This window comes from Crocodylus porosus, unplaced genomic scaffold, assembly GCF_001723895.1.
Source record: "Crocodylus porosus isolate Cpor-Errol unplaced genomic scaffold, CroPor_comp1, whole genome shotgun sequence".
NCBI classification, from domain to species: Eukaryota; Metazoa; Chordata; order Crocodylia; family Crocodylidae; genus Crocodylus; species Crocodylus porosus.
Genome location: NW_017728896.1, coordinates 71,534 through 82,967, shown reverse-complemented (window position 1 = coordinate 82,967; position 11,434 = coordinate 71,534). Strand labels below are relative to the sequence as shown.

The window sequence follows — 11,434 nt, the reverse complement described above, 5'->3', positions numbered from 1 at the left end:
TAAGTAGGAGTCCAGGTGCCTTGCGCTGCCAGAGCTTGTGCCATGGCGTGAGTTGGGTCTGTAGGCTTGTGGCCCCTGGCTTTCCATTTCCAGCTGACCCAGTCTTTGGAAGCTGAACAAGGAGATTTCTGCTCGCCCCTCTGTCAAACAGAAGACGGATCAACAGGGGTTACAGGGAAGGGCCAAACAGACGTTACAACTTCCTGTCTCGGTCTACGGCTCCATGCCCTACACCCAGACTGTGTCTCTCTTTCTTTGTCGGAGGTGGGTCCTTATTTTTTTTCTTTTTCCTTGTTGTAGCTGCCAGACGGACAAGCAGCGGGAGAACCACACCGGGCGAAAAGCCAGCAAACTGGGACGCGAAGGAAAGGGACTCTGGACAGAGTGGTCTCCCTGCCTTTAAGTATCAGTCATGTATTAGCCAAATTTCAGCTGCATCAGCTGTCTGTAGTGCAGAAATGCGTCTGTGCCCTTGATGCTGTTGCACTTCTGCAGCAGTCGGGTGGAAGGTGGACAACCCTGTAAGCAAGGTGCGTGTCACCACCACCTCGTTTGTAAATGGCGTGGATATAGTTGGTGGTCTTGCACAGCACAGCCGCCCTGTAATCAGGGTCCAGGCCAGCTGCCAGACGTGACTGCCAGTGGCACAGCCTCCTGTAAGCAGGGTGCATGCTGCCTCTTACCACGTGAGAATGACAGGTAATTTGAACGTTCCTAGCTCTGGACGACCTGTAATTGGGAGTCAAAGTCCATGGCTATTCCCAGCCAGTCAGAGAGGTGCCCCTGTAAGCAGGGTGGCCGTAGCCTCCTTCCGCTGGCGGTAGAGAGCCGGAGCGGTCTGCAGCGTTGTGCCGCAGAACGGCCTTGCAGACCGGAGCCGAGGCTCGTGGGGTGACAGCCAACTCTTTAGAACCAGAAGCTTGATGACCTTCCCGTGGTCTGGGTTGAAGCCTGTGGCCTCCTCTCCGATCCCTGTGATCAGGCACATGTCCTTTTTCAAGCATCTGTGCCTGGGACTCCACATCCAGACGGCTGGGCCACTCTGTAAGGAGGGTGCGAGTCCCATGTCTTTTGGTGCAGGACTAGATTGCGCAGAGTAGTGGACCACCCTGTAATCAGGGCCCAGGTCCCCATGTGCCTTTTGAGGACAGCTCTGTTCTTTGGCTGGCCTGACGGCCCTCCCTGTAAAGAGGGCTCTGGGCCTTTCCCTTCTGCTCCGCTGTGGGCAGTCTGATGAGCCAGACGGGCCGTGCCCTGTAACGAGGGCGTGAGTCCTGTGCGTCCTGTTGCACAGGTAGGTTCTGCAGAGCTGTGGACCTCCTTGTAATCAGGGGGCAGGTCTCCGTGTGCCTTTGGTGACAGCTCTGCCCTTTGGCTGGCTTATGGCCCTCCCTGTAAGCAGGGCTCTGGGCCTTTCCCTTTTGCCCCCCGTGGGCAGTGTGACTAGCCAGACGGACCGTGCCCTGTAACAAGGGCGTGAGTCCTGTGCACCCTGTTGCATAGCTAGGTTGTGCAGAGCTCTGGACTGCCCTGTAAGCAGGGTCCAGGTCATAATGTGCCTTTGGGGACAGCTCTGGCTTAGCAGCCCTCCCTGTAAGCAGGGCTCTGGGCCTCTCCCTTTTGCCCCCCGTGGGCAGTCTGACTAGCCAGACGGACTGTGCCCTGTAACGAGGGTGCGAGTCCCATACCTCTTGTTGGAGGGCTAAATCGTGCAGAGCTGTGGGCCACCCTGTAATCAGGGTGCAGGTCTCTATGTGCCTTTGGGGACAGCTGTGTCCTTTGCCAGGCCTGACAGCCCTCCCTGTAAGCAGGGCTCTGGGCCTCTCCCTTTTGCCCCCCCATGGGCAGTCTGACTAGCCAGATGGACTGTGCTCTGTAATGAGGGTGCAAGTCCCATACCTCTTGTTGGGGGGCTAGATCGTGCAGAGTTGTGGGCCACCCTGTAATCAGGGTGCAGGTCTCTATGTGCCTTTGGGGACAGCCCTGTCCCTTATCTGGCCTGACGGCCCTCCCTGTAAGCAGGTCTCTGGGCCTTTGCCTTTTGCGTTCCCGTGGACAGCCTGGCTAGTCAGATGGACCGCGCCCTTTAAGGAGGGTGCAAGTCCCATGTCTCTTGGTGGAAGACTAGGTTCTGCAGAGCAGCAGACCACCCTGCAAGCAGGGTCCAGGTCTCTATGTGCCTTTGGGGACAGCTTTGTCTTTTGCCAGGCCTGACGGCCCTCCCTGTAAGCAGGGCTCTGGGCCTCTAGCCCTTTTGCCCGCTGTGGGCAGTCTTGACTAGGCAGACGGACTGTGCCCTGTAACGAGGGTGCGAGTCTTGTGCGTCCTGTTGCACAGATAGGTTGTGCAGAGCTGTGGACCGCCCTGTAAGCAGGGTCCCCAGGTCACAGTGCGGCTTTAAGGACGGAGCTCTGTGCTTTGCCAGGCCTGACGGCCCTCCCTGTAAGCAGGGCCCTGGGCCTCTAGCCCTTTTGCCCCTGGGGGCAGTCTGCCTGGTCAGACGGGCCGTGCCCTGTAACGGGGGCGCCGGTCTCAGCCTTCTTGCCCCCTGGGAGCGGAGGAGGATTTTCAGTGTAGGGCTCGAGGTCAAGCAGTTTGCAGCATCGAGCTCCTTTCTGGCCGGGGACACTTTTTCCCTTGTCAGTGTGTGGAGAGCGAGAGAGGAGCGCCTGGGAGCGATAGCGTTTGTTATTTTCTTTTTGTTGTTAAAATCGCTGCAGCGTATTTTATTTTCTTCCCAGTGCTGGGAAAGGGGCGAGATGCGTCCTTGTAGCCTGCTCCTGCCACCTCCACACCTAGGGGATGGATTTCCAGGCCTCTTGGCGTCGGGGAGCATTAGGCCCCCTCTCTAATACTTCTGGGCACACGGCCTCCCTGTATTTCAGGGTACAGGCATTAGGTCCCCTCTTTTCAGGTACTTTTGGGCACTTGGTAGCTCGATTGCAGTGTCTGCCCTCCTGGAGAGAAGGCCATGTATTGCCCACCCGAGTCCCTGGAGACAAATGCCCTAGCACTTGGCCAGCCGTTCCTCTGCGCCCCCGACCCTGGCCTGCAGCCTGTAATCAGGATCCAGGCCCCCTGATTTGGGTCAGGTCTCGTTCCACTCAGTGAGGTTGGTCAGAGATGATACCCACAGATTATGGGGAAGGTTGCAGGCTTCTGGCGGATACTGAGTGCGTTGGGACCCCTGAGGCTTCGTGACCTTCCTGTAACTCAGGTTCAGGTCTCTGCTCCTCTGCCATTGAGATGGTTTCCTCTTGCACCCTGTAAACAGGGTTGTGCCCCCACCCCCTCTGACCATGGGGGAGGAGGCCTCGTTTAGCCCTTTAAGCTCTGGCTGCTGCAACGGGAGGCTGAAGTCACGGCCCCTGTGTCCTCGGGTACAGTGCTACTTTGAGCCCTGAGGCACCCGTCAGCTGGCATTCAGGGCTTTACAGGTTTTCTCTCTGGGCTTCACGCCCCAGCAGCCAGCTGTGTGCAGGGAGCACCGCCCTGTAAGCAGGGTCGCCGGTGTTTGTGGTCACCTTCTTGGTGCTGCCCTAGCACTTCTGTCCAGAGTCCTGGCCCTTCACCCTCTGCTTCCGGCTGGTCCAGATGTCAGCAGCCACGCTCGCAGACGTCTGCCCTCCCCCATTTCCACGGACAGAGGACAGTGGCCAAAGGTCCAGGTAAGGGTAAAATATGGAGAGAAGTTGGGGTGTGGAGACCCATCTTCCATTGTGCTGATTTACAGCTCATTTCTGTCTTGTCATTTTTGCCTCCAGAGGAAGAAGCAGAGAAGACAACAGACGAATAGGAGTTAACCAGTAACCAAGGCAGAAAACCGTGCCAGCCCACCGGGAGACAAAGGTTGAGAGGGTAAAGACTGGGGCTCCGGGAGCAGTGGAAGGCTTGGAGTGCCTGGATGTCCTGGGTCTCCCGGCTTATAAGCGAGGCACAGGTGTGCTGCCCTGATTTCTCCAAATCTTGGGCTACTTTGTGTGGTTGGGCAGATGGATTACCTAGGGATTACTGGGAGGCTGCAGGAACCCCTTCACGGCAGGGCTGAAAAGGGAGACGCTGCAGCCGCTCGATATGCGCTCAGGCTGTGTTGACTTACCCCTTCACCAAGTCCTCTGAGCACTGCAAGAACACAGACTGGGACAGGGTGTGAGGTGGGAGGAAAGCCAGCCAGAGAAAAGGGTGCGAAGGAAAGGGATTCTCGACATAGTGACCGCCCTGCCCTTAGGTTTCAGTTGTGTAAGAGCCAAAATGTGGCTGAGGGAGCCTTGGAGCAGTGGGACCTCCCTGTAAGCAGGAAGCAGGTCACACCCCCTCTTGTTTTAAAAGCTTGTGAGTGTAATGGGCACTGTGAGCTACATTATTTTATATTTCTAGCGGTGTGTGCAGTTTATTGCCAGCCAACTCACTTCTGTTTTGTGTACTCTTGCAGGTCCCTGAAGAGCAGCTGGAGAAGAAGGAACAGAAGCAGGACAAGAAAGCTCAGAAGCAACAAGTGTGGTTGGGGGTGGACAGGAGGAAGAGAGGCACATGTTTAATGTATGCTTAGATAAGTACAGCTGGAGACTGTCGTGTGCATCTCTACACTTTCAAACACTCAATGGAAGCAAGTTGCACCATGGACTCAGTCTTGGGTTGGCCCTGATTTGTAGGCAGTGAGGTTGAGGCATTGTGCTAGTTGTGCATTTTGATATGTGGCAGTCTAGGTTTTTGCAGGTTGCTTGGCTTTGCTAGTTCAGGAGTTGATCAAAATAGATGTGATTGGAGGTAGCGTGTAGGGTTTTCTGAGTTGGGTTGTTGAGAAGTTCTCAGTGTTGGTGCAGAAATGCAGGTTTGTGCTCAGTTTGGTTAGTGGTTTGGCTGTAGTTTGCTTTAGCTGTAGGTTGTGGGGCCAGTTTGAGGCTGTTTGTGGTGCAATTTGTGCCTAAGTTAAGGCTCCATGGTCGTTTGAAAGGGTTAATCTCCATCTCCACAGGCACGAAGATCTCGTGTCCAAACGATCCTAGAGATAGTTGGCGTGCTCAACGTCAAACCAGATGTGCACAATCGAACAATAAATGGTATAAAAAAAAAACTTTTCACCTTGTGGCTGGTGCTCTTCTATGCTGAGAAGACTTGGACATTACCCTTTCCTGCTGAGAGCTGGGTGGAGGAATAAACGTTTTCATTCTGTCTACCTATCTGATCTGTGTTCTTACTTGTTGAATAAAAATATTTCCTGTTCTGACTTACAAATGGTACAATAATGTGACAGGTGTTGCCTAGTCACCAATTTACAACTGTTAATGCACTGTAGGAAATCAGTCCTGATTTATTTGAGGAAATAAAAAATAAGATACATTGAAGTTGTGCTTGGGTGCAATCTGTTGAAGTTCAGCTGTCCCTTGTTTCAAAAGAAAAAAATGGTCCCAATAAAAAGAAAATGCTCAGGAAACTTTGTGAGCTTCTTGGTGTTTTTTCAGTCCTGTTGTTTCAGACCTTGTCTGAATGCCTTGGGTACAAGTCCTGCTATTTCTAATGGCATGGTGTGGGTGCTTTTTAATATAAAATAAAATGGGCCTGAGGATGCATCTTAAGGAACAAGGTTCAAGCTCTCCCTGAGCTACCAACTAACTGGTTGGGTTTGGATTATGCTGCCGGAGGATGATAACGCAGCTGCCAGGCAGGCACTGGGGGTGTGCAGGGCTCTGAGCATCCTTCACAGCTATGACGTGCTTGGGGCATGAGGGATGGGGGGTGGTGCAGTATCCCTTTGGGGATGTTTCCTTAAGGACAAGCAGGGACTGAGGCAAGGAGCAGTTCAGTGCTGTTACCTTAGAAAACTGCTTCTGCAACGTTCCCCAGGACCGGATGCACGGGGCATTGAAGGGGTGATGGCTTAACAGGGTGCTCCCTTTTATGAGCACTGGGGCTGAGGACTTGGAGAGGGGATGTCGGGCAAGGAAGTGGCCTAGAGATGCCTGGGTCTCTGCCCGGGAAGTTACCCTCTTCCTGCAAACCCACAACAGCTCCTCTGCTGGACCCACCAACAGCACAGGAGACAGGAAACAAGTTAAAAAATTGGGGGAATCATGAAATAAATCCTCACAAACTGGCCAAGGTTTCCAGCTCCATTTTATTTAGTGCTGAAGGATGCCACTTTCCTAGAGCAATTTCCACGTGATAGCAAATAAGAGTATTTTCTGGGCCTGATTCAGAGGAGAGCAGTGGAGTTGAAGCAGGTGCAAGTCATTCTGAGCAATGATCCTCGTTGGGCCTCCTGGTATGAGAGATGGGGCGGGAGATATTGGGGAAAGGGGAGAGCATCTTCCAGAGGGTGCCTGTGGCCGTGCCTGTATGACCTGCAAGAAAAGATGGTGGCAGGAGCTTGGAGAACCTGGTCCTGGGTCAACATCCAGACAGAGACTGTCTCTGCTGCATGCACATGCCCCTGCCTGCCAGGCATAACGTGCAGCCAACGAGCCCCAGGGGCCTCGGTGTGGGTAGGGAACAGCGTGACCACCCCCAGGCAGTGCAGGACAAGGCCAGACACCCTCCTGTCCGCTTCACCTCTTGGTTTGTAGCGGGCATTTAACATAGATGGGCAGTCACACGGCACCATCTCAGGCCTGGGATGTCCTGGACTCGGGGTAAGTCAGCAGGGCTGAACAGAGCCGCGAGCAGCCCCGCGATGCTGTGAGCGTGCGTCTGCGTGGGGTGGCACCAGCGTGGTGCCCGTGGCCGTCCCCTCAGCTGTGCTGCTGCCCTGGGGGTGACCTGCATCACCCCTGGTCTCCAGGTCCATCTGCCCCGTGGTGCAGGGGTGACGGCAGCTGCCCGCTCTCTGCAAGGGCTACGCAGTTAAGGCCCTGAAGCTGGACTGGGCACAACACAGCTGACTGGGGGAGCCGGGTCACCCATCTCCACCCTCTGGACAGGGACTAATTAAGGGGCACACTGCAACCTAGGCTCTAAACAGCCTCTGCCCCTACCTCATTGCTGCTCATTTCTTACCAGACTCATGCAGCGTGCTGCTTGCGTGCCACCAGACTGACCAGGTCGGTGTAGTCTGAGATGGATTCTGGAGTAGGTTCTGGAGCCCCTTTGATGTGCTCAATGACACACCCAGCATCTCTTACAGCTGCCTCCACCGACTCCTGGTCCAGGTACAGGCAGGAGAAGCTGTGCTGGTCAACCACGTAGTAGGTTTCTTTCAACATCGTCACTGTCACGAAGTGCCCCCCTGGCTTTAGCAGGGAGCTGATGTTCTTCACGGCTGCACGGAAGGTGCCCAGGTCTTTGCAGGCAGCTTCCAAGCACAGGGTGGAGAGCAGGCAGTCGGCCAGGGGCAGCGTCACGGGGGCCAGAGGGTTGGGTTTCCTCACATCGCACTTCAGAACCTGCTTCACTTTCTTCCTCAGTTTCTCCTCCTTCTCAGCCCACTTTTCCCTGGGAGGAAATGTCTAGTGAGTGATACCGCCTGCCTGCGGGCTCGTGTACAGAGAAACAGGAGGATGTTCAATGAAACCAAAAGGCAGAGCATTAAAATGGGTGAAAGAGAGTGCTTTTGCCCATGCAATGCACAATTAGGTTGTGGAGCTTGGTCCTGGAGGAGGCCGAGAGCCAGGCAGGAGGTGGAGATTGCAACATGCTGCCAGGCCAAGGGGCTGGATTAAAACCACCTCGAGTGGCTCTGCACCATCCCTGGATTACAGCATGAGCAATAACCAGGAGGTCCCCTCTGCTGGAAGAAGGTGCTAATTCAAATAATAGGAAGTGAGGCCTGGAAGGGACCTCAGTTCACCCCCCTGCTCAAAGCAGGACCATACTCCATCATCCCAACCTAGGCTTTGTCTAGCTGGGTCCCTCCAAGGACGGAGATGTCACCACCTCTCTGGGTCACCTGTTCAGTGCTTTGCCACCGTCTTAATGAGGAAGTTCTTGCTAATATCCAACCTCAACTTCCCTTGCTGCAACTTGAGACCATTGCTCCTTGTGCCTGGAGGAAGGAAATCCTGCAGCCCCTGCATACAGACCTGACCGTTGTCGTACCATGAATTGTTTGCACTGCCTCAATCACCTAGTGCCAGCGGTGCGCGGCCCCCGGTGCAGTGCAATAGTGGGCAGATTGCAGGATGTAATGAAGGAAGCAGGTTTCTGCACACTAATGCCCATGCCTCTGAACCAGGTAGTGTCTAAGGTGCCACCTGCCCTGCCTTCTGCCTAAAACACCCATAACTACCTCATTGCAATAGTGTGACCCTCGGGGGTTAAGCCAGTGTGTGAGGCAGGGCCAGCCTGGCCCAGTGAGCCTGGCCCAGTGGAGCCGTGGTGCTGTATTTCCTGCCAGAAGTGCTGTTTTTGGTTCCCATGTTAGAAACTCTCCCTGCATCCATCGCACTTCTGCTCTGACAGGTGCCCTAGCAAGTGTGTCGTTGCGTTTTCATCTCGCGGACCACCACGAACCCTCGTCCCCTCCAGGAGAGGGAGGGAAAGGCCCCTTCTGCCTTCGTGGGTGCCAGCAGCCAGGCTCCTACCTCTGTCCCTCCAGCTCACACACGTATTTCACCACCGGGGCCCAGTCAAACGCTCCCGGCTCCTTCTTCAGCCACTTCTCCAGCTCCTGGCGGTTCCGGTCCGTGTAGTCCGAAGCGATGATCTCGTTAAACTTCTCGCAGGCAGAAAGGAGCTGGTAAATGGTGGGGCCGCTGCCAATGTCTATCAGGGTGTTGCCCCTCACGTCACCTGTGTGGGAACGGGGGAGAGCATTGCGACTCTGACACAGGAGGCACTCGCTCCTGTCTGAGGGCTGCGGGTGCTTGTTCCTAATTGCTGCCTTGGGCAATTGCACGGTGCGAACTGGGTATTGGTTTTTTAGCGCGCTTTGAGCTGCCAAGTGAACCACAAGGCCCAGTTGGCAGAGTGTTGGAGGTGAAGTTATATAGATATAGAGATTTATTATATAGAAAAAAATATTTTTGCCAAAAAAAAAAGTTGCTGCCTCAGACGGGTGATGCACTGGCCGATATCTCCTTGCGGTGCACCAGCAGCCCAACCCGGTGTTCACACGGCCAGGACCTGGGCTCCTCTTACCCAAGCCCACAGCAGGGATGCAGGACAGCCCTTCAAAGGCTTTGGATGAGTCCGTGAATCTTTCTCCCTCCTGCACGCTGAATGGGGATCATGAGTGAGCCCGACCTCCTGCTCCCCAAAAACCTGTGTCCTGAGCGCCTGTGCTGCTCCCCTTGCACAAGTCCCGAGGTGCAGGCCCACAGCTGCACCTCTCCCCAGCCTCTGGCCTCGTGCTCCCCAACTCCGGGTCCGACAGTGCCGCGTGCCCCTCCAAACCACCTGCTAGTCCAGCCCCCACCTCGCTTGAACAGAGACGCACCCACGTGGACCCGGGTGAGGAAACCCAGTAGCCAAAGCGCTTGGCAATGTATTTACGTGGGGGGTGGCAGACTTTACCTACTGCCCCTGGCTCCGGAGAGGCGCCGACAGTGCGTGATGCACACGGCGCTGCAGGAAGCTGCTCCGTCCCAGCCCTGCGGCTGCTCACTACCCAGACAGCGGTTTTGTGCCTTGTCATTTGTATTGGCCAGACATCCCCGGCATTGCAAAAGCAAGATCCCTGCCCCATCTTCAGAAAGCCTGAAATTCCCCTTGAGAGATCACGTTGCAGCACAGAGCAAAGGCAACGCGATAGACCTTTCAGTCCCATGCTGGGAAAGGGATCCCTCCAGCTCACGGTGCCGTGGGCTCACCTGCAGAGAACACCTTGTGCAGGTTTCTCAGGACTGACGTCATCAGACTGTTCTTACTGGAAAGACCCCCGTCAAAGTTGTACCATGTTTCCAAGTAGTCTCGAGGGTCAAAATGTGCCTGGTAGACTTCTCCCTCTGTGAAGCTTGCAGGTGTGTCCATCGTGCTGGAGCGTGTCCCTCTCCCCCCACGCACCTGGGTTTAGAGCACTTGAGGGACAAGGCCCTTGCAAAAGCTTTGCAATTTTGCGGGTTGGCTCGAACAGACACTGGGAGGTTTGTCTGGAGCCAGCGCTCAGCCTCCCCCACCTCCTGCCTCCCTCTCCTTAAGTTAATTATTAATAAAGTAACTTGTTCCTGGAAGCTGGCTACAGCTCTTCTCTTGAACCCACCAACAACTCACGAGGCAGGCCAAAAATGGGGAGGGGGCACAATCGAGAGCCCCTCCAAACTGGCCATGGTTTCCAGCTCCATTGTATTAATAAGTGGAAGCTGCCTCTTTGCACAATTAGTCTGCATATCGTACTGAACAGGGGCATGCATGATTCAGAGCAAGTGCACTTCATCCTGGGCAATGGTCCTCAGTGTGCCTCCTGTTCCAGCAGAGAGTTGGGGAGTGGAGACACCAGGCAGGTGTTACCAGACTTAATATTAGACTAGGTTGTGGCACTGAATTCACAAATGCTTGAACAAGAATAGTCCGCTCTCTAAAGCGAGCGCTTATCGAGCACAGCAATTTGCAAGCACGTGACAAAGAGCAATGGGAAAACCACCTACGACAAGATACAGCCTGGTAGGACACAGTGACAGCATGCGCAGCTTAGTCTAACTTAAAATGCAATATAATAAAGCAAAATTACAACAGAAAGCCTTGCATAATCTCTGGAGCAGAGTGTCTCCTTACGGCCAGGTATTCAGAAAGTCCTTCTTGGGGAATCTGCCAGCGGTCTTAGGCATTTGAGTGGAGATCCCACGGGCCTCATTTCTGCTTGGGTTTTTATAGGCAACCCTACATCTCCTTCCCCACCTTGGGTGCTTGGCCATAGTATGCTTTTTCACCTCCCCTCCGGTATATATATAGCAGGACTCTGCTGCATTTGGTCTGTCTCTTCTCAGGTATTGCACCTGTGACAGGTTCTGCTTTGAAATGTAAATGCGGTTCTCTGCTTGTTTTGGTCACACCAGCCCAAGCCGTCTGGGACGCTTCTCCTGCTCCCTTAGGTCTGTCTCCAGCACACACATGTGATGATTGCGCTAGGTCTTTGCCAGCAAGGTTTGTGCCTGGAGCCTGGGGATCCTGCTGCTGCACCAGCATCCAGACAGGCTGTGCCTCGGGTGCAGTCCAGCGTGCCTGCCTGCCAGGCAGCGCCAGCATTTCTCTTGCCCTTTTGAAGCAGGAATTGCAATAAACAGCCCCCAGGGGCCTTGGGTTAGGCAAGGAACAGGCTTTGATTGTGCCTTTGATTCCTCAAACCAGGAGCACGGTTCCTGAATCCCTACGGCACAATATGCCCGTGCTTGGATCAGAGGGGAAGTGAACGAGGCCTGAGGACATGCCTTAAGGAGAGTTCAGGAGGCAGTAGATAGGGCCTGTGAGCCAGGGCCTAGCTCCCACTGAGCTGCAAGCAGCACTTCGGGTTTGCATTTCACTGCTGTAGGATCATACACCAGAGCTGCAGCTGCCAGGCAGGCGC

At 54.7% G+C, this 11,434-nt stretch overlaps 1 protein-coding gene and 2 long non-coding RNA genes across 4 annotated transcripts in view; 2 read left to right on the top strand and 1 right to left on the bottom strand.

Annotated features, from left to right (window-relative positions):
- Positions 1 to 3,231, top strand: part of LOC109324520 — a 5,503-nt gene extending 2,272 nt beyond the window's left edge. Inside the window, exons 4-6 of one of the 2 annotated variants that reach the window (XR_002104945.1) lie at positions 301 to 1,126; positions 2,169 to 2,375; positions 3,218 to 3,231. This is a non-coding gene — a long non-coding RNA (uncharacterized LOC109324520). Of the gene's footprint in view, positions 1 to 300; positions 1,127 to 1,957; positions 2,008 to 2,168; positions 2,376 to 3,217 lie in introns of those variants that run through there. The other variant, XR_002104946.1, reaches the window with a different exon arrangement.
- A 195-nt stretch (positions 3,232 to 3,426) lies between these two features.
- On the top strand, positions 3,427 to 5,434 carry LOC109324519. The gene is made up of 3 exons (XR_002104944.1): positions 3,427 to 3,668; positions 3,765 to 3,849; positions 4,433 to 5,434. It is a non-coding gene; the product is annotated as an uncharacterized LOC109324519 (long non-coding RNA).
- Positions 5,435 to 6,096: 662 nt separating this feature from the next.
- On the bottom strand, positions 6,097 to 10,029 carry NNMT (nicotinamide N-methyltransferase). Its single transcript, XM_019556529.1, has 4 exons — positions 9,744 to 10,029; positions 8,517 to 8,724; positions 6,994 to 7,428; positions 6,097 to 6,341 (listed from the first exon to the last, which is right to left on the bottom strand). Exons 1-3 carry the CDS (start codon positions 9,901 to 9,903, stop codon positions 6,999 to 7,001), a joined length of 798 nt encoding a protein of 265 aa, XP_019412074.1. The 5' UTR covers positions 9,904 to 10,029; the 3' UTR covers positions 6,097 to 6,341; positions 6,994 to 6,998.
- Positions 10,030 to 11,434: the final 1,405 nt, after the last annotated feature.

Excerpts from the sequence above, each read along its gene's own strand:
- NNMT (XM_019556529.1), bottom strand. The coding sequence starts at position 9,903 with ATGGACACACCTGCAAGCTTCACAGAGGGAGAAGTCTACCAGGCACAT. Across the intron at positions 8,725-9,743 it reads GCACAAGGTGTTCTCTGCAG|GTGACGTGAGGGGCAACACC; the intron begins GTGAGCCCACGG and ends GTTCCCACACAG. Across the intron at positions 7,429-8,516 it reads TGTGAGCTGGAGGGACAGAG|GGAAAAGTGGGCTGAGAAGG; the intron begins GTAGGAGCCTGG and ends ATTTCCTCCCAG.